Here is a 20,909-nt window from a genome sequence, read left to right as displayed (position 1 = left end):
GAAAAAGAGTTGTTTTTACTTCTATATTAAGTTCAATTTATTCAATTTTTAAAAAAATTAAATTTATTCAATGGTCTAATGGCCATTTAATATTTTGACAAAAAATGAAGGGCTAGCTGATGTGTTATTGTGTGTTAAAATATTAATTAAATATATATATTTTTTTATTAATTTAAACTTTTAAAATAATTAATAATTTAACATAATATCAAAATAAAAATTATAAAAAAATAATATTAAAATATTAATTAAATAATTAAATTTTTGGGTTCAATTAGTGTCTAGCCATGCATGTCAAGCAGTCCTCGAAGAATTCGAATGCGATTACCAGGATCTGGAGGGACCAGAGAGCAAAGGTTTGTGGTACAGAAATCTTATTTTCATGTTAGACCAGCCATCCAATTCCAGAACAAAATTCAAGAATTTTAATTTAATACAATATTTGAGTCTAGAGCACTTGGCAAATTAAGCTGCAAAACTTGAAGACTCTTCCATTCCACTCTATGCATCTTCATTGAACATGGGACAGTTCTTTCGTAAAAGAAAAAGGGACAGAGAATACAAAAAATGTATATTATGGAAATATGAAGACGTACACAGACACAACCTTAGTATATGATCCCACAAAGAAGAAAAGGAAAGGAAAGCTTCTAAAAGAAGTTGAAGTTGCTGAATCTCAAGCTTCCACAACTCGCACTGGTATAAGAACTTAGGAGCTCATTCTGGGCAGACCAGAAGTCAGCTTTCAGACCACCTCTCCTTACTGCTTTAAGAATTTTGTTCCGATGTGCATATCCTGTGACCACCACCTTCTGCCTATTTGCATCAACTTCCACCTTCTCTATCCCAATATTATACATCATGAACAAGGATCAAACCCAGATGCAGATTAACTCAACGTACTGTACGTTAAGGAAAAAAAAATGACAATGATTGGTTGAAATCAATGAAAGCTTGACGTGCCCTGCTAAATCAAGACTACTATTTTGTGAAAAAGCAATCAGTGAATTATCATTGAATAGCTGAATAAACTTATTCCAGCTTTCATTCTGACAGAATTTTAATAGTGTAAGCTCTATTCCAGTTCCTATTCTTCTTTCCTTTTCTTTTAAATCTTGAAACTGCATACAGGAACATAGAAAATGGATTCTCTTACTCCCTCGCTCTCTTCAACAGAAAACGCAATGAAAAGATTCCAAGAGCAAAAGTCTGCCAAAACCATCCACTTGTATTTGTGGGATCAACCCTTTTTGCCAGGTGCCACGCATATATAGCCTCACCAATATGTAGTGATGCAGCTAGAACAAATACAATCCTTACTATCCTCATTGACCGGAAGAGGAAAAGACTCATAGCTCTGAAGAGTGACACAGGTCCTATGTCTGGTAAAAAAGCAGCGCAGAATAGTGTGCTCATTCCGATGACACAGAATAGCCACGCATATATAGTAGGACCATCCAGAGATTTCCTCTTTCTCTGTTGCCAGTAAGAGATGGTTGCAGACATACCCTCTTGAGGGGTCACCATTGGGACATAGCCAAGCTCCTCCTTTGCTTTAAGGAAAGAGAAGTAATGGGTAACACCAACCTGTCCAATAGGTGACCAATTCAGCAAATATGATACGGTATTCACAATTATTGTATCTAGCATTTCTCTTATATAAATAGGCGAGTAAAACTACTCTTCATATTCATTTATCACGCCCATTTCACATTGGCTATTGTAGCGTGTTTTAAGTAGCTTTCCTTTTGTTTTTTGAAGTTGTGGACTTGAGAAGCCACTTAAAACACGTCATGTCAACCGGTATAAAATAGGTGTGAAGAGTAGCATTACTCTAAATAGGCACACTACCCAAATTCGTCATAGTTCATAGTATCTATACAGTGATATGGAACAAGGATAGCTAACTAAACTATCAACATTAAAGAGCAGTTCATCTGTTGATGGCTTAACCTAAAAGAGTAGCATAAATTGTGGACCATCTTAATCATGGTAGTGAAACAGACTACTAATCAAGATGCTAGTGCATTATACTTCTTTATCAATAATAAGTTGGCCTACGAGGACAGCAAAAGATGAACTTTGGACTTGAGGATAGTCGGACCTCACCAAAAAAGTACAAATAAAGTGTGATTAAAAATTCAATAGCCATATTGCAGGCAAAACATCCTTGTCCTTCTCAGAGAGGCTTAATAAAATGCATGGAGACTGGTTTCCTGATGACAATTCAAATCTTAATTCTGTTTGACTCCACTTCTAGGAATGCAGCAATGGACCAATAAACAAACCTGAATTATATTCAGCATGAAAGATGGAACGAACCTTGTATGCTTCAGCAGGAAGCATCAATGGCTGAGGAAGCCACCACCGATTCAACCATGGATACAACATTGTATAGATGCCCCCAAAAATCCTCCCCAGAAGAAGTGCATGGGGAACAGACAAGGAAGCTTTTGGCAGGTCATAATCCAAACTTCTGAGCAGAGGTCGGATGAATTCAAAAGTGTTCACTGGACACCCTGTAAAAACGGTTAAGTCAGTTCTTCCTTTCACAGTTTAAGCATTCTTCTCATTATCTAAGAAACTCATGATGCAGTTCCAAAAATATTTTCTTAAATTTCAAAGCATTACTGGATTATTTACCATCAGATACAAAGTATGGCTGGCCAGCAGCTACTGGATGTTTTTCTTTCCCAGGAATGTCATCCAACAGTCCCATGCTTGCCAATATCAGTGCAAGTACAAGGTTATCCACATAAATCCAGTCTGTTTTTACACTTGCTTCACCAATTTTGAACGGCAGCAGACCTTTCTTTGCTAGGGATACTATCCTAGGCAGGTGTCTCTCTTCACCTGGTCCATATATAGCCGCGGGACGAACCGCACAGGTATAAAGACAATTGCGATCCTTATTCCTATACATCACAGAAAAACCCACAACTTGTAATGATACTTCACAACAACAACAACAACAACAACAACAAAAAACTTGGAACCCACAAGACATACCATCACGACAGACAACAAATATATTGAAATCTACAAAAGAAGCTACCAGCACATAACTGAACTTGGACAAACTATATATACTATCTTTAATTTGTTTTATGAAAAAGGTTAAAGACATCAATAAAACAATGAGGTTTTAACTCTAAACCCATATGATGGATTCCCATCTTTAATCTTTATTCTCCATCTACAACCTTTCTTTCCTACTACATATTCACAGCCACAGCATCATTTTGATACATATTATTACAAAAGCATGCTCAATATCAGTACCCATTTTTGTCCGAAAAAATATTGCTTCAAAAGGTAGTCCCATGTGCTGCCCGATATCAATATCCGAGACAAAGAAACCAGACCACAACACAATAACTTATGGAGCTGTGAAAAATAAGGAATGAAAAACCAAAAACTTACTTGAAACGACGACCATTGCTCTTTAGAACCAACTGTTCGGCAACTGATTTACTACGACCATATGCATCAACATGATCATCTATTGGGAAATAAGGTAAGGCCTCATTGCCGTTCACAATCTCCTTTCCCCCAAACACAACATTGTGTGTGCTCACATAAACAAGCCTTTTGACCCCATGCTCAAGGCAAGCGTCCAACACATGGCAGGTCCCATTTATATTGACCTCATCAACACGACCGAACTGCAGCATTTCTTTTCCTGACATGCCGTATGAAGCCAGGTGGAATACACAGTCCACACCACGCAGTGCTCTCTCAACATCTTTTTCGCGCACAACATCCCCTGTTCACAACATCCCATACCATTATCAAAATTTTGGGTCAAAGTGACTCAGCAAAGAACATAAAGCTGTTTACTCAAAGCATTTAAAAGAAACCCCATGTTCACTATATATGGCAAATGTTCTAACTATCATAAAACCAAACTCTAATACATTCTTAGGATAACATTTAATTGAATGGTTCAAATTTCACACCTCATCTTAATATACAAGGCAGTAACCTACAATGAAATAAAGAACAAATCAAGAGGAAATAATGGGTATACTCAACACCGCTTATCAATTTGGCCCGCGATTTTGCAGGCTAAAATTTCATTTTTAAACAAATCACATAAGTGTCCCCATTTGGAAGTCCATTTTTTTTTTTTATTATTTTATAAAATTAAAAAAAAAAAGTTTGAAAACGTGGAAAAAAAATCCATGTTTTCAGATTGCAAGAAAAAATCAAGATTTTGAAGGCGAAATTGCGATTTAAAATGTCAAACCGCGATTTTACCAATAGCCTACATTTTTTAAATTCACTATTTTTTCAAATCTCAAGTTTTGAAATGCTAAACCAAACTACACTTAATCCAAACATTTAAGCTAATGGTTTGGACCCAATTGCGATATAATATCCATTCACGCTTACGATATTTTCCAACCTGAGACTTGATTCTTTTACACTCGCACCTGCATACTCAACATGATAAATGGCCAAAATCTGATCCATTTAATTTTTTTTAAAAAAATCATTATAATTTTAAACTCCTCCATCATTATGCTAAAAAAAAAATGTAAAAGATCTTAATCCGTAAAGGTCAAGCTAGATCAATCAATCCAGTGTTCCAAAGGAAAGCTCAGATTAAATGGTAAAGCACCGAAAATCGATGGTTAGAAGAAGAAAGTAGTATGGAAATGGAAGATCGGACCTTGGATGCAGTGGACACCATGCTCTTTGAGGCGGTGAGACCAAGGCGATGCTGTTCGGAGGTCAAAGGATCGGACCAGGCGAGCGCCTCTTCTTACGAGCTCCAAGCAAAGAGCGGACCCGACGAACCCCAGCCCACCGGTCACCACGAAGGTGTTCCCCTCTATGCCTTCGTTCTCGCTCAGGTGCATTTTCTCTCTTCGCTTTGTTTACTCACAAAAGAGTCTCTCAGAGATTACCAATTTACAAGTACGAGGACATCGCTGCCTGCTGGCGCGACGTGGCGGTGGACGCAAATTGCCACCTCCTATTGTACATAAAAGGTTTTGGCGATTTCGGGTCAACTCATATCTCAATCCCCATCGGCCCAAAGCCCATATAAGCTCGGGTAATATAACTTTTATTATAATTTATGCAAATCAGCATGTGTTAACATTTTAGTAACGATTGACGTAATTATTAAATTAATTTGTAAGAAATTTATAATAAAAAGTAATTTTAAAAATTATATTTTTATCTCATAGTGCTGATGTGGTAATTTTAACCAGTCTTTAAATTAGTAATTTTATATATATATCAACAATTAGTTACAATTATCGCATCAATATTGTAGAATAAGACTGTAATATATATATATATATATATATATATCATTTTTTTATAATAAAAGTTATAATATCCTAGTACCATTCAATATACTATTCCTGCTTGTCTTATGGTTGGACTTATAAAATATAGTGAAAAAGAGTTGTTTTTAATTTTATATTAAGTTAAATTTATTCAACTTTTAAAAAAATTAAATTTATTCAATGATCTAATGGCCATTTAATATTTTGACAAAAAAATTAAGGGCTAGCTGATGTTAAAAATAATTAATAATTTAACATGATATTAAAAATAAAAATTATAAATTTTATAAAAAAATAATATTAAGATATTAATTAAATAATTAAATTTTTGGTTTCAATAAGTGTCTAACCATGCATGTTAAGCAGTCCTCGAAGAATTCGAATGCGATTACCAATTTACCAGGATCTGGAGGGACCAGAGAAAAGGTTTGTGGTACAGAAATCTTCTTTTCATGTTAGACCAGCCATCCACTTCCAGAACAAAATTCAAGAAATTTAATTTAATACAATATTTGAGTCTAGAGCTAGCACTCGGCAAATTAAGCTGCAAAACTTGAAGACGTACTCTTCCATTCCACTCTATGTATCTTCGTTGAACATGGGACAGTTCTTTTGTAAAAGAAAAAGGGGCAGAGAATACAAAAAAAATAAAATAAAATAAAAATGTATAATATGGAAATATGAAGACACAGACACAACCTTAGTATATGATCCCACAAAGAAGAAAAGAAAAGAAAAGGAAAGGAAAGCTTCTAATTAAAGAAGTTGAAGTTGCTGAATCTCAAGCTTCCATAACTCGCACTGGCATAAGAACTTAGGAGCTCATTCTGGGCAGACCAGAAGTCAGCTTTCAGACCACCTCTCCTTACTGCTTTAAGAATTTTGTTCCGATGTGCATATCCTGTGACCACCACCTTCTGACTATTTGCATCAACTTCCACCTTCTCTATCCCTATATATACATCATGAACAAGGATCAAACCCAGATGCAGATTAACTCAACGTACTGTACGTTAAGAAAAAAAAAAATGACAATGATTGGATGAATTGAAATCAATGATAGCTTGACGTGCCTTGCTAAATCAAGACTGCTATTTTGTGAAAAAGCAATCGATCAGTGAATTATCATTGAATAGCTGAATGATATGGTTGCCAATTTGCTTATCTACATGATGCACTGAATAGCTGAGAAAGAAAGCAACATATTTACCTTTCAATTTTGACAAGCATTTCCTGAGTCTTTTCTCATGTATTCCCACCATCTCCACCTTTAATTCTACAGTCTGCAAAACAAGATACCAGGCTTAACTAAAACTTGCTACAGAGGAAACAATTGCATTTTCTTAGAATAATGAGTAATGCCCTGTTTCTGCTTACTGGAACTTAAAGTTCAATATCGTAGTTGAAGCAAGAAAATAATAAATGCCGTGAAAATCAGTGAGTGTCCATTTAGGACGCACCCACAAAGAGCAAGACAAAGGACCTCAAAGACCGCAATGAAAACATAGGAAGTGTAAATTTTATGTACCTCCATGAAGAACTCTTGCTAGGTTGGGAATATGATAAGCTGATGATGACAGGAATGGACGAATAAAGTGAAACAAAGACAAGGGTGTATAGAAGTAACAATTGGAATGAGGGAGACAGGGGAATGTCAGGTATATATATAGCGCAGAAAAGGCATGAAACTGGAGTAAACAATCAAGTGGGGCCCTGGTTGTCGGGTCTGCTAGTAGAACAAGGTGAGATCATCTGCTTTGTCTACTTTGCTTTTTCAAAGAGAAAACTAAATAGACACAAAACCCAGAGAAGAAGAAAACGGTTAACATCGAGATAGGAGTTGATTTTAGGACTAGCTTGTGAGAGCTCAATCTTCAAGGCTTTCCCGTCTGCGCAAAGCAATGTGAGTCTCAAGCATTTGAAATGATTGGCTTTGACGGGTCCAACTTTGCTTTTTCTTGGGGATCCTTTGGGGGGCTGGGGAGGGAGATCTAAATCACATGCTGCATTCATGATCAGATGATCTTATCCCTCTATTCAAGCCAACACATTGGTAAAGTTGCGATTTAGTGTTGGTGGGTCGATCTGATCTATCTAGCGTGTTTACACTAATCTTTTTGTGATAAAGTGAACTCTTTACTTGCTAAGTGTACATGTACCATAGTCATCCAAATTGCAAAATGGGAAAAAGAAAAAGAGCAAATGAAAAAGAAAGAGAGAATAAAAACTTCTACACGCTCAAGAAATAATAAACTACGTACACAGCAAGTTTGGTATTTTTGGGTACGTACTAGATAAGATTTTGAGTAGAAGTTATATATATGTTGAGACAGATGATCCTGTCTTGCAATCCCATTGAGTTATACTGACTCGTGTAGCCATCACATTGCTTCTTAAAGGGGAAAAGTCGGGAAATACTTTGGTCTTTCATGGGCTTATTGGAAGCAGCTCTATGTCGATTACAAAGGAATATATAATAATAAAATACGTAAAGAACAGAAAGGGGTGGTGGCGCAGTTGGCTAGCGCGTAGGTCTCATAGCTTCTGAGTGATCCTGAGGTCGAGAGTTCGAGCCTCTCTCACCCCATAGTACTTTTAATTTTATTTTGTAACCAAAAATAATTAATTTTCAAATACAAAACTCGAAAACTTGACAAATTTACGTCATTCAGCTCAGACTCGATCTAGGTGGGTTCCATGGATAATACTGAAAAATACAAAAAGATGGATTATATTTATGGGGATGGGGCCCCGACAAAGATTCAATCCCGGTGCTTGGGATTACCATGAAGAACGAAGGAATTGCTTTAATTTAGAATCTGGATCTCGAATTTTTATACTACATTTCTTGAGAATCACATCATATTTTGGTCATAGTTTGTGCTTTTTGAAACGGGTCGCAGTTGCATGCCACATTCTCAAGTGCGGGGGCCGGAGGCTAAAATCTTGTCCTTCAGAAAATAATATAAAAATAAAAAGAAAACGGGTTAAATGCTCTTTTAGGTCTTTTAACAACCTCGATTTACAAACATGTCACAAATATAGTATAAACATAATTGGCACATATGTTTATTCTCCATAAAAAAAAAAAAAAAATTTACTTAACAATATGCCACGTCAAACCTTCACAAACATAGCGGCATGCCACATTCTCAAATGCTAGTGGGTTGAAATCATAAATTAAAAATTAAAGTAAAAAAAAAAAAACAAAATTAATGTCTATGGTCTACATTTTTATATAATCAGTACTCCATGTAGTCTGAATTTTATAGAATAGACGTTTGTAAAATTTTAGAATCATAAAACTTGCGTGTGTGTCTATATATATATATATATATATTAGTGAAAATTTCAAGTTTTAATTAATATTAAGATAATGTAACTTTTTCAGCACATACAATATAATGAATAAAAGTTGAGTATTCTTCTATTCAAATTTACTATAAAGATTGCTGATCGTCCCATTTGCTAGACTATGATCAGGAGCTGTATTTGCATCCCTCATTTCGTGCTTCACACTCCATGATAAAAAAATACACGTGTATATATTATACAATTCAAACTATACTATATAATATACACATTCACCCACACGTATAACATCTATCTGATATGTTATACTATACGTATAGAAACACACAAAATTGTCTAAAATAATATTTCACATTTTATACAAATACTATAAATGTATATCGCGTACTATAAGTATATTATATCTACCTTAAAAAGAATTAAGTATTGTCAGGGATATAAATATTTCAGGTAGACCTAGTGGGGGAGGGGCCTTATATAATAAAAAGACAAGGCAGAGGAGGGATCATCTTCCCTGCCACTAAAAAACCTCTCGATCTTTCGCTCCTTCAATGTCTCTCCATCTCTTAGCTACTCCCTCTCTTTCTCCAACTCCTCTTTGTCTCTCGCTCTCTCTCTCCCCATCTTCACTTCTCTTTGTGATTACTAGCACACACCTGATATATCTCTCCACCTCAAACACATATATGCTAACGTATGCATTAGAGTGTCTTCAGTCTCCAGTCGGAGACCTTTTGATTGTCCCTTTCTTTTGCAAGTACACTGCCCTTTGAACGAGAAACCCCATAGAAGCTTTGTCTTGACTCCTCGAAGTGATGGATACCCCTTTACGCTGACGAGTATCCGACCCAAAAAATGCTCTAACAAATACTATATACATTATATATAATACTCTGTATGATATATAATATACATACAAATAATATTTACATAAATACAGACATATAAATTATACATGTAGTACATATTATACATAGATTAATATTGTAGCAAGTATCAAATAGTATATATAAACATACATGTGTGTGTTTTTTCATATATGATAATATATAAGAGCACTAGTAGCAGTTTCCCTACCATTTTTCTTACATTTAGGGAACAAAATTACTTTTTGCTTCCCTATAAAAAAAATCTTACAATAGATTCCTTTAATTTTCACTATATCAATTAAATACTCTTTTTTAACCTTATTTTAATATTTTTTTCTTTTTCTTACTTTTATTTTTATATCCATTTCTTTTATTCTCTCTCTTGCTTTCTCGTCTTCTCCGGCTGATGGCAAGAAGAAAATTGATAGTCAATGGCAAAACCCTCCATAAAAATCATCATCTCATAAAATCATTCACAGCCCAATCCTCACAATTATTAAATCCAGTACCACCCACCGGCCGATCAGCCGAAGATCCACCGGAAATCACCCCCTGCTTCGTCGGAAATTGCCTTACCTGGGTTCACAGGTGGTGACCCACCGACGATCGGCTCCTCTGGGTTCGCGGGTTCCGGCGATCTCCCTTTCCATCTACATCTCTCTCTCCTGGTTTCATTCTCTCAAACTCCCGATCTCTCTCTCTCTGATCTCTTGGATTTTCTCTCAGTATCTCACGGTCTCTCTCTTTTGTCTCACCCTCTGTTATTCTCGACAGAAAGAATGAGTAAAAGAAAGGAAACACAAAAGAAGAGAAGGAGATGAAGGAGACGAAGTGATGCGTGAAGCCAGCCGTGAAGGAGAGAGAGAGTCAGAGAGACAAATTTTTTTCATTAAAAAAAGTGTTTTGAAAGCTACAATGCTACCCAACAAAAAAATGTAAATTTGGGGTATCTATTGTGGAGTGATTTTTGTGAAAATTTTCCTATATTTAAGGAAGAAAACCAATATAAGGAGACTACTGCTAGTGCTTTAATATAATTATCATATCTTGTCCTATCTATATAATTACTAGAAACGAAGTCATGCTCGTAAATCAATTTTACCTAATCGGGAGTTTTAAGAAAATGATGAAATATTTGAAATGAAACTTTAAGGTCCTGTTTGGAGGGAAAAATGGATTTTTTTTTTTTTTTTTAAGGGGATTTTCTTCGCGCAAACCGCCTGGCTAAACGGCGGCCGTTTAAACACAAACACAAACCCAACCCATTAATTTCCCAACCATCACTCACGGCACCCCCATTCCAATTTAACCCAAGGGCATTCGGTCATTTTCCCTAATCACTCCCGCCAACTCGCAGCGGAGAGACGTACTATGACGTGGCAGTCTTCGATTTGTTAATAGCCCATCGGTTGATTCGGTTTGCAGTGGACCAACCTGTATGCTGTCTGTTCTCTCTCAGGCTCTCACACGCACACACAGAGGAAAGAGAGCGCTGATCGGCGGCGCCGTCGTTTCACCTGCCCGGCAACTTAACGGTAATATTTCTGTTTCTTAGAATCATCTTATTTCGTTATTATTATGACCTGCTTCGTATTTGTTTATTTTTAAATAAAACTTAGGGTTTGTTTTGCTCGTCACATTGTTTTCTCAGTGCTTGGTTTGATTCTCCAGAGTATACATGCGGAAGCAATAAATTCTGACTCGTATAACATTTTGGATTTGATTTCGTAATTCGATGCATGATTTTGGAGTTTATTAAGTTCTTGATTGTTTTGTCACTGAGTAGCCAATGGGATGTTAATAGGTATTATTTTCCCCTCTATGATTGTTTTGTCACTGAGTAACTTCTTGAAAAATATCATTCCCATGGATTCGTTCCCTCTCATTTGTTAGTAGGCATTATTTCCCCCTCTATATTCCTATGGTAATAGTGGTTGCAGCAGCAATGACGAAATTAGCTTGGTTCCTTTCTATCGTCTTCGGTAAATAAGGAAGCAGTTGAACTTGTATCTTTTCCTATAAAGCTTCCGCATATCAGTAGAAAAATAATATGATAATAAGTAATTAAGTACCAAAGGCAAAAAGTGACGTTTCTAGGGTTCATCAATGCCTGAATTAGGTGAGATGTGGTCATTGGAACTTATCCTGCAGCCCTCTCCTCGCACTGCTCCACTCCCCGGGCCCAATTCAGGGAAAAAAAAACTATATTGTCTAATAATCTCCAAACGCAATTGAGTTGGGATATTTCATATTTGTACACATGGGGTGTACATAGATAAGCAACCAGGTCGGGTAGCTGGAATCTTCTTGACTCAATGTTGGAATCTTTTTTTTTTACCTCACTGCTGGTAAATTTTATATCTGAATTGCTTAGGTGCTTTACTTAAAGATATTTAACAATATGCAGTGTTTCTGGAACTATTTTTTTTTCCCCTAATGTTCCAATTTTTCATATTTGTCAAGTCTTTGGTTGAGGTAGCCCTGGCACCCATTTTTAAAAATACTTCTTATTTGTTTGATTTATTTATTTTTCGATTTGATGCATTGCAACTATATAGGGGCTCTGAGGTTTTTCTATACTTTTTCTTGCTTTGATATTTTGTTTTTTGTTTTTTCCCCTTCAGTTGTTTTATGAGACTTTTTGTTATGTCCCAAATTTGTTCTTTGCTTTGTTTCCAAGGTTTTCCAGATTGGTTATGACTTGGTTTTTTGGATTGGATTGTAAACTCAGCAAACCAGTACAGGCTTTGTAATCTCTGTTCTCTCTCTCTAAACCCAATTGTTTTCTTCAAACTGACTTTGCTTTTGATTGCCCAGATAAAAAAAAAAAAAGAAAAGAAGCAAGAAAAGAAAGCCTAGAATCTGATTTCTGTAGTAGCAACTGTCGCAGTTTTATGCGTAAATGGAGATTGATTCTGATATCGACAATCAGAATATCAAGTCATCGAATGAAGAAGGCACATCGATGCCAACGGACTCAAACGACTCGTCAAACATTCAAGTAGTCCTCAAACTTGCATCTTTTTTTTAATTTTTTAATTAATAGTTCCTTTTGTGTTGTATTTATCTGGTTTGGTTGCTGAGAAACGAAGGAAAAGTATTGGGAAATTGCTCAATTTTTAGTTTCTTTTAATGAGCTAAGCAATTGTTTGGTATATGCGTTTAGGGTCCCTTGGCTCAGGTCCCGAATTGTGAAAACATCCATGATTCAGTATCTGAACGTTTTCATTTTGGGGGGGCCCTCACCAGTTTTCTGAACTTGTTCTGACTTACCCATTTCAGATTTGAGCTTAATTTTGTTGTTTTGAATCGTGTGTCACTGATTTTTTTTGTTTGATTTTGCATCAAAGGGAAATAGTAAAGGAAAAGAGGAGCTTAGTGAGTCCATGGATAAGCTGCATCTTGAGGGATCATCATCTGGGCAGGCAGGGACTTCACCATCCTACTTCAGGAGAAAACCAGTTATTATTATTGTTGTAGGAATGGCAGGTAATATATAGTAGAATCTTATCAGCATTGTTTGAAAGTTTAGTTGTTATACTTCGTCAAATTTGTTTGTTGAGGCTTTTGAAAACTATTTGATTGTGTTTGTGTTTGGAGATATTGATTGAAGGATGTGTTTTGATTTTGCTTAGGGAGCGGAAAAACGACGTTTCTTCATCGGCTGGTTTGCCACATGCAGGCTTCAAATATTCGGGGTTATGTGATGAACCTTGACCCTGCTGTGATGACCCTTCCATTTGGCGCCAATATTGATATAAGGGACACTGTGAAGTACAAGGAAGTGATGAAGCAGTTCAATCTAGGACCTAATGGTGGAATTTTGACGTCGCTTAACTTGTTTGCTACAAGGTTTGATGAGGTATAGCTTACCCGTGCAGTATCTGCTCTAAAGTATTTATATTATTCTGCAAGGAGGTCCTAATTGCTTTGCTCGTCCAGCTTCATCTTTGCTGTTGATGGCGCCATGGCTCTGTGATCTATAAAATGGGTGGTCTTGCACCCAGTTTTCAGTGTCCTCCTTGGATTGTCACAATTATAAACATTCTAAAGAATTGGAATGTCTAGTTTGGAATTGTCTGGTTTAAGCATATTGATTATATATTTGGTGTGATATCTATGAATATGCTTGCATAGGGGCGGCACTTTTCGGCCATGGATACTTTGTAGTGGTGGGATGCGCTTATTTCTGAATTTATTTATGCTCCCACTTCAAATTTTTTTTTTTTTCCTTTTCTTTATTGTTGTCTCATTTTTCATAAAGTGTATATTATAATGGTAATCTTTATAACACCCAATATCAGGTTATTTCTATGATTGAGAGGCGAGCAGATCAGCTTGATTATGTTCTTGTGGATACTCCTGGTCAGATTGAAATATTCACGTGGTCTGCTTCTGGTGCTATCATTACAGAAGCTTTTGCTTCAACCTTCCCCACCGTTGTAACTTATGTCGTCGATACACCTCGTGCGTCAAGTCCAGTTACTTTCATGAGCAATATGCTATATGCTTGTAGTATACTTTACAAGACACGGTTGCCTCTTGTGCTGGCATTCAACAAGACTGATGTGGCTCAACATCAATTTGCCTTGGAGGTATGAATTTGATTAACATTTTTTGTGAATAAGTTATATTGAAGTTAGATGATTTAAATCTTGATGCTTCTGTTTGTTGATAATTTTTGACTTCCTATGTCGCTGAATGTTAGGAACTAAACCCAAAAAACTCGAACTTTTATAGAATACAAATTTAATGAATAAAAAAGTAATCGAAATATCAATCTGTTTATAGATTTAAAGGGTAAAAAAGTTAAATCTTATTCAGTTATCCAGTATGTTTGGTGTGTTTTTGGGAGCTAAATTTGGATAAACTCATTAGTAATCAGGTTACATATGGTGGGTTTAAGTCTGGATTACTCAAAGCTACGCATTTTCTATCATGCCAAACTTTGGTAGTGGTTGTGAGGGAAAGATGTGATGTGTTTCAGTTCGTCAAACTTGCGATATGTTTAAAATGTGACCACTATCTTAGGTTCATTCTGGTGTCAAGGATATCTTTGAAATTCCACCTTGCTGGTTAGTCCTTTCTCTTCAAAGCCAAACGGGAAAAAAGAGAGGAAAAACAAATATCCTCTCCTTTTGCTTCTTTTAAACCAATTTTTCTTTTAGACCAACATATTGACATGGCGGTCTAAATCTGAGTCTGTGGAGCTGTTTCTCACCCTTTTTACCTGGGACTCCAAATATTTTTTCATTTCCTTAGTTGTCTGTTTAACTTACATTTACAACAGCAGGCTTCACTTTGTGTTTATATCCTTGTCTCTGATGATGATGTGCATGCAGTGGATGGAAGATTTTGAGGCATTTCAGGCAGCAGTAAGTTCAGATCAGTCTTACACATCTACTTTAACTGAGAGCCTTTCCCTTGTGCTGGATGAGTTCTACAAGAATTTACGGTCTGTTGGAGTCTCTGCTGTTTCTGGTGCTGGAATGGAGGCCTTCTTCAATGCCATTGAAGCAAGTGCTGAGGAATACATGGAAACCTATAAGTATTGCTTGAACTTGATAAATGTTTTCCTTGGTTTTTTTTTTGCCCTCTCCTACAGTTATATTGATTGGGAACACTATTGCTACCTTAATGATTGAAGTAAACAATCAAAATTTATTTATTTGCTGCTTATTCTTGTTTGTGTAGGGCTGAACTTGACAAGAGACGGGTAGAGAAGCAACGTTTGGAGGAAGAGGGTAGGAAGGAAAACATGGCTAAATTTAGGAAGGATGCGGAGAAATCTAGCGGAGAGACTGTTGTTTTGAGCACCGGTCTGAAGGAAAAAGGAGACGGGAGTAAAACCATGATGGATGAGGAACATGGAGAGATAGGAGAGGAAGATGAAGATGACCATGGTAGATTCGCTGAAGATGAAGATTTTATAGATGAGGATGAGGATGAGGATGAAGATGAAGATGAAGAAGTTGCCAGATTCTCCTTTTAGTAGACCACTTGTGCTGGCTTGAAACACAGTTTTGTATAGGGCCTTCGATCACTAGTAACCAAACCACTGATTCAGTTTTGCATCTGAATTGCGTATACTTGTGGTTGCATTCTTGCTCACAGTGTGCTGTTAAGAATGATTAAATGTTCCAGATTGATGCCCAAGTCTCCATATCGTTTGCCGCACAGGATGACCAAAGCAGCTCTTGTTTTCTTTCCAGTAGTACCTGGGTGCGCCTACGGTGCATGGATTAATTAAAAAAATGAATGTAAAATTGAAAAAAGAAAATCCCAAAGTATAAGCAAACACGGAAGGCTTGAGTTTTATCATAGATAAATAGAGAACAAGAAATCATACTCAAACACCTCTTACACACATTTTCTAAATATTATTTAGTAGGCTGCTATACGATTGTCATACAATGGAAATGATTTGGTAGTAAAAATTAACCTTTGATTTTTTTTTTCTATTTACATTTTTACAAGCTCTTGTTGATACACAGGCTAATTTTCAATGTAACGTCATCTAAATTGTATGCCAGTATTATAACAATTTACTAAATAGTATTATTCTATTATATTGTTCAATACATACATGATATGGTATAATGTGTCAACAGTAATTAATGTTTGAAACACCAAAGAATAATGTTAATAGGTATTATATTCCTCTCTATGATTCCTACTTGCCATGGCAATAGTGGTCGCACCAACGAGGAAATTAGCTTGATTTCTTTTCATCGTCTTCGGTAGAACTTGTATCTTTTTTCCTCTATAGTTTTCATATATCAGTTGAAAGAGATTTGAAACGTTTACAATTTTTTCTACGTGTGAATCTTACATATTCAATTATTAATTTAAAAATAATATTATTGCAATTGTATAAAAATTATAAACATATAATATCTATTAATTGGGCCCTACTCCCTGGGCCCAATTCAGAGAAAAAAACAAAAGGAGAAAAGAAATTGGGAAATTTGTAAACCCTGTGCTGAATAGAATCCTTTTCTGTATTTCAAATGCATTCCTTCCTTATTTTGAAAAATTATTATTTATTTTTTTATTTTTTATAACAATTTTACCCTCTCGAGTCTCGAACCTCACCATTTCAAAAATGAAATGGAGAGGATCCTTCTCCACCTCACTAAACACCACCACTTCCTCGTAACCTCTCCCCTTACTGAGAAAACCCCTCCCCTTCCATAACCAAATCTCTTAAAGCTCCCATCACCCACATTTCATCTACTCGATTTTCACTATACACAGCTTCCTCTTCACTGGAAGTCGCAAACACCTTCACAATCAACGCCCCAAGAGGCGTTGTATAACCAAATTCGCAGATTTCGGTTCAGCTAGACTAGAATCAAGGTAAAGGCTAGAACCTTCATTTTATTTTTATTTTTATCTTTTTTTAGCTTTGTTTCGATTTAATGTTACATGAAACGGAGTCTATTCTTGATTTTAGTAAAATTATTTTGGAGTTTCAGGGAGTTGTGTTTCTTCGATTTTGATATGGGTAATAGGTTGTCGAATGGAATAGTCTATGGGTTGAAGATTTTGTTAAAATGGAAAAAAGTTTGAGTTGAAGATTTTGTTTCAGATTTAGTTTGCTACTAAGGATTTGTTGTGGTTTTTATTTTTTATTTGGTAGTCTTTGATTTGTTGGTGTTGAACGTGAGTCTATTTTGTGTAGAGTGTGCTGTAATTTTAATTTTGTAAACGAGGAGAATGTTAATTTGGACTGTTGGGGAGTTCAAATAATGTTTTGGGGCTGATGAATGTTGATTTTTGCTGTGGAAGTTTGTTTTAAGGTGTCGAGATTTATGTGATAAATTTATTCAAGGAAGTTGGAGGCTGTGTAGCTTGGGTTCAAATCCAGGTTAAGTCTTTATGTTTGGCAGCTATATTTATGTATACTAGTAAAGTATTTGGAGGAATTTTGATGCTGCTTTGTTGTGGTTTAGGGGATGCCATATAGAGTTGCTTGCAGCATGAGGTTTAGGCTCTATGAGATAAGGGATAATTATTATCATGTTGTCACTCATAGTGCAGATTTTCTTGTTTTAAATTTAGTTTATTAGAATAAATATTAGTTTTCAGGCATTGACGAAGTGTCATAAAAAATTTAGGCACGGAGTGAGTTGTTGTTGCAACTTTTGGGGGGACGACTTGGTTTGATAGTGAACGAGTAAGTAGCTTAGTTAATGGAATTTTTCAGAAATACTATTTTGGAAGCTTCTGCATGAGACTAAATTATTTCTTATTATTGGATATTTCTTTTACTTGTTGCGGAGATTACACGCACTTGGTTAATATATTGCTCGATATTTTTATGGGTAATTGTTTGATTTTATTTGGAAGATTGGATATTATCAGAGTTTGATGAGAAGAATATCAATATTATTGATGATTTTTTTAGATAGAGTCAAATCTGTGAGCATTGTGTAACCTTATCCTTGGTCTATGATATTTGATGTCTTTGTGGCATAAATGATGTCTTTGTGGCATAATTGATGTCTTCGTAGCATAATTGATGTCTTTATGGCATAACTGTGATTTCCCTATAATGTGACCTTGGATAAATTCATTGTGAAAATATATTTTTTGAAATTTGTTTGGCTCACGGTATTTTGAAATGTGAAATATTACTTAGCTTAAACTTGCAATTCCCCTAACCCCATTATATATGCTACTTACTGGTTGTTAGCTCATCCTCGTTTCTTTTAAATTTTTCAGAACAAGCAGGTGGTACCTCAAGTTGAGATACTCATAGCTGAAAGTTGGAGTGAGTTCTTGGAGTCTAATTAGAAGTGGAGGTTTCAATAAGTAAGTTGTAGTGTTAGTTATTTGTTTTGTTGAAATTTGAGACTTGGAGTTTATAGTTTCTAAATATATTGGACCAAGATTATGCTGATGGGGGAATATATCTTAGAGACGAATTGAGATTTCTGATTTATTGTATTTGACAGTTGCACAGTATTTTAATGAGAAAGTGTGTTTTATTATCAAGTGTTGTTGAGTTATTTATATAGCTCTAATTTTTGTTTACAAATGATTTGGTGGTATGAATAATTGGTTATTGGGTGAAATAGAGTTGGAAGAAGAAGATATTTCAAATAAGTGTAAGGTCAGGTCTAAGTAGGTGTCGGGTTCTGCTTTGAACTTGGGTTGTGACAGTTTAGGGGCTTTATTTATCAGATATCTAACAAGATGCGGTGTTTCTGGAACTGTATTTTTTTTCCAAATATTCCAGTTTCTCATATTTGTTAAATCTTTGGTTGAGCTAGCTCTGGCACCCATACATGATGCATGAGTAGTGAAATTTCAAACCTGTTAAGTTTTTGAAATATTTATCATCTTTGATTTCTGGAATGTATAACTTAATTATGGATGGCCTGTCTAAGGCTATAGTTATTTCTTTACTAGATATCTTACTCTAGTTATTTATGAAATGAATTGCAAAGTTGTATATTTGTTAGTATTTATTAGTAGCGTGTTCTTCAATTTTCAAGTTTTTACTGGAATAAACTTTCGTTCATGTCATGCTGTTTATTAACAAAAAATGACTGAGTTTCGCATTACTATGATGAACTTTAGATGTCACAAGACACCATGAAACATAAAAGTTTGATATTCCTCTGAATTTCTTATACATATAGTTGATTATTTTTTTTTTTTTGGATAAGTACATATACTTGAAAAAATTAATATTTATTTATAAAGTTCTTTCAGAACTTTGAGTATAGGGTATGGTAACCTGTAATTGGATGCAAAAGCAACTTTTGCCGATCAACATAGATCAAATGCTTATATTTCTCTTCTTCTATTTTTAAGTTTATTTCTTATTTTTCATTTTTCATTTGGATTGATATAGTTCACCTACTTCTTCAAGCCTCACCAATTGCTTACTTATATAGTTTAAAGGTGGACCTTGAAAGAAGCTTAAAACTAAAAGAGGAGCTAAAATTGGCAGCATGGATGCGCAAGATTTTGCTGATACTTCACAACTGAAGCCATCTGTTGTTTTAACTGGAACAGCAAAGGAAGGTAGTGCCGCACCTCCTATCGGTCTTGTTGACATTGGCACAAGTGAGAGTGCCTATCTCTTTCGAGTTGCACTTCCTGGTGTCTGTAAGGATCAATGTAAGTTTCCTACCTTTTCTTTATTTATGCATGGCCCTTGTGCGTGTCTTTTGCCATTCATTTGAAACAGGTGAATGACTTTTGAAATTTATTGTTTCATCCCTCAGCAAAAACATCATTAAAACTTACTGGTGCTTTTGCTGCAAAAAAAAAATAAAAAAAACAAAACATTAGAACTCTGCATGCTATGAACTCCAGTTTTCTCATTAAATAGTGTATAAGATAAAGATAATGAGGACCTAGATAATGCTTGCTCTAGCAGGTAAGGTAAAATGTGAGATCCAACGTGATGGGAGGGTTCATATAGAAGGAGTTATAACTGGTGGAGTTCTGAAAGACTCATCAACTGTATACCTGATGAAAGTCCAGGAACTATGTCCACCTGGACCATTCACCATTTCTTTTAATCTGCCTGGACCAGTAGACCCCCGATTGTCTTCTCCAGCTTTCCGGCCTGATGGCATCCTGGAAGTGGTAGTTATGAAAAATAGAACACCGCCGCTAGCTGCCACGTTCCCGCCTCCATGAGCTTTATGCACAGAGTTGCTTTCTTTTTGCTTTGGGGAGGAAGGCTTTGTGACACACGGATATACATGTTTGCAAAAATCAACTGGTTTAATTTCGTGTATCAAAGATTTAAGGCATTATGCATATGAATATTCACTTTGTTTTAAATGGATGCTCAATTAAGAGCTAATTGAATGAATTTGGTCAGTGTTATTTGTTATTCATTATTTCTTAGCCATTGTTCCTTAAACATCATGAGTTTGGCTTGTGGTTGTGATGTCAAAAGATGTGCTATTTGAGTTTGCGGTTTCAAAACGTGCTATTTAAAAAGAGTAATGCTATACACGACCCCACATCCCCCTCCTATCCTCCTAATGTGGCGTGGTCCCTCATAGTATTTGATGCATGGAGATTGGTTTTTTGGTTTAGAGGACCACGCCACATAGACTTTAAGAGGATAGAAGGAGGATGAGGGGGTGGTGTATAGCATTACTCTTTTAAAAAATAGCGATTTGAAAACGTGATTTTTAAAAACGCAGTTGACCTTTAACATCGTGCACTTTTAAAAATGCACACCCTTACTTGCGATTTTTGAAAACGTAAATTCTTTCACGTATTCAAACCAACAAGTTTTAAAAATGCACTTCCAAGCGATGTATTTTTTGTGATTTTATTTAAAAATACACATTTTACTTGTAAAATTACATGGGCTGACGGAGAACCGTAAGGTATATTGTCATGAATGATCACTTTTAACAGTTAAAATATTCAGGAAGTAATATAC

At 35.6% G+C, this 20,909-nt stretch overlaps 4 protein-coding genes and 1 non-coding gene across 9 annotated transcripts; 3 read left to right on the top strand and 2 right to left on the bottom strand.

Annotated features, from left to right (window-relative positions):
• Positions 1–984: 984 nt before the first annotated feature.
• Positions 985–4,971, bottom strand: LOC133871084 (uncharacterized). The gene is made up of 5 exons (XM_062308444.1): positions 4,676–4,971; positions 3,424–3,766; positions 2,644–2,915; positions 2,323–2,519; positions 985–1,587 (listed from the first exon to the last, which is right to left on the bottom strand). Exons 1-5 carry the CDS (start codon positions 4,863–4,865, stop codon positions 1,153–1,155), a joined length of 1,437 nt encoding a protein of 478 aa, XP_062164428.1. The 5' UTR covers positions 4,866–4,971; the 3' UTR covers positions 985–1,152.
• Positions 4,972–5,837: 866 nt separating this feature from the next.
• LOC133872027 (heavy metal-associated isoprenylated plant protein 28-like) lies at positions 5,838–6,943 on the bottom strand. The gene is made up of 3 exons (XM_062309531.1): positions 6,832–6,943; positions 6,514–6,586; positions 5,838–6,255 (listed from the first exon to the last, which is right to left on the bottom strand). Exons 1-3 carry the CDS (start codon positions 6,835–6,837, stop codon positions 6,056–6,058), a joined length of 279 nt encoding a protein of 92 aa, XP_062165515.1. The 5' UTR covers positions 6,838–6,943; the 3' UTR covers positions 5,838–6,055.
• An 862-nt stretch (positions 6,944–7,805) lies between these two features.
• Positions 7,806–7,890, top strand: TRNAM-CAU (transfer RNA methionine (anticodon CAU)). Its single transcript is given in 2 exon segments — positions 7,806–7,843; positions 7,855–7,890. It is a non-coding gene; the product is annotated as a tRNA-Met (tRNA).
• A 2,883-nt stretch (positions 7,891–10,773) lies between these two features.
• On the top strand, positions 10,774–15,661 carry LOC133871767 (GPN-loop GTPase QQT2). 3 transcript variants are annotated; one of them, XM_062309186.1, is made up of 7 exons: positions 10,774–11,019; positions 12,375–12,485; positions 12,835–12,973; positions 13,120–13,346; positions 13,789–14,079; positions 14,827–15,032; positions 15,179–15,661. In XM_062309186.1, the coding sequence occupies exons 2-7, from the start codon at positions 12,387–12,389 to the stop codon at positions 15,474–15,476; spliced, it is 1,260 nt and encodes a 419-aa protein (XP_062165170.1). In that variant the 5' UTR covers positions 10,774–11,019; positions 12,375–12,386; the 3' UTR covers positions 15,477–15,661. The 3 variants fall into 3 exon arrangements, with proteins under 3 accessions (XP_062165170.1, XP_062165172.1, XP_062165171.1); XM_062309188.1 differs by lacking the exon at positions 12,375–12,485 and having other exon boundaries at positions 10,775–11,019; XM_062309187.1 differs by lacking the exon at positions 10,774–11,019 and having other exon boundaries at positions 12,294–12,485.
• Positions 15,662–16,493: 832 nt separating this feature from the next.
• Positions 16,494–20,345, top strand: LOC133871048 (increased DNA methylation 3). 3 transcript variants are annotated; one of them, XM_062308401.1, is made up of 4 exons: positions 16,494–16,843; positions 18,212–18,301; positions 19,449–19,618; positions 19,878–20,345. In XM_062308401.1, the coding sequence occupies exons 3-4, from the start codon at positions 19,450–19,452 to the stop codon at positions 20,144–20,146; spliced, it is 438 nt and encodes a 145-aa protein (XP_062164385.1). In that variant the 5' UTR covers positions 16,494–16,843; positions 18,212–18,301; position 19,449; the 3' UTR covers positions 20,147–20,345. The 3 variants fall into 3 exon arrangements, with proteins under 3 accessions (XP_062164385.1, XP_062164384.1, XP_062164386.1); XM_062308400.1 differs by having other exon boundaries at positions 16,498–16,843; positions 19,393–19,618; XM_062308402.1 differs by having other exon boundaries at positions 16,503–16,843; positions 19,393–19,618; positions 19,881–20,345.
• Positions 20,346–20,909: the final 564 nt, after the last annotated feature.

Source organism: Alnus glutinosa, chromosome 6 (genome assembly GCF_958979055.1).
Source record: "Alnus glutinosa chromosome 6, dhAlnGlut1.1, whole genome shotgun sequence".
Lineage (NCBI taxonomy): Eukaryota > Viridiplantae > Streptophyta > Magnoliopsida > Fagales > Betulaceae > Alnus > Alnus glutinosa.
This window is presented reverse-complemented; position numbering and strand designations above follow the sequence as displayed.

Excerpts from the sequence above, each read along its gene's own strand:
- LOC133871084 (XM_062308444.1), bottom strand. The coding sequence starts at position 4,865 with ATGCACCTGAGCGAGAACGAAGGCATAGAGGGGAACACCTTCGTGGTG. Across the intron at positions 2,520-2,643 it reads GCCATACTTTGTATCTGATG|GGTGTCCAGTGAACACTTTT; the intron begins GTAAATAATCCA and ends CCGTTTTTACAG. Across the intron at positions 1,588-2,322 it reads TTCCTGCTGAAGCATACAAG|GTTGGTGTTACCCATTACTT; the intron begins GTTCGTTCCATC and ends CCTATTGGACAG.
- LOC133872027 (XM_062309531.1), bottom strand. Across the intron at positions 6,256-6,513 it reads ATGCTTGTCAAAATTGAAAG|GGATAGAGAAGGTGGAAGTT; the intron begins GTAAATATGTTG and ends ATGTATATATAG.
- LOC133871767 (XM_062309186.1), top strand. The coding sequence starts at position 12,387 with ATGGAGATTGATTCTGATATCGACAATCAGAATATCAAGTCATCGAAT. Across the intron at positions 12,974-13,119 it reads TATTGTTGTAGGAATGGCAG|GGAGCGGAAAAACGACGTTT; the intron begins GTAATATATAGT and ends GATTTTGCTTAG. Across the intron at positions 14,080-14,826 it reads AACATCAATTTGCCTTGGAG|TGGATGGAAGATTTTGAGGC; the intron begins GTATGAATTTGA and ends ATGTGCATGCAG.
- LOC133871048 (XM_062308401.1), top strand. The coding sequence starts at position 19,450 with ATGGATGCGCAAGATTTTGCTGATACTTCACAACTGAAGCCATCTGTT. Across the intron at positions 19,619-19,877 it reads TGGTGTCTGTAAGGATCAAT|CAGGTAAGGTAAAATGTGAG; the intron begins GTAAGTTTCCTA and ends TGCTTGCTCTAG.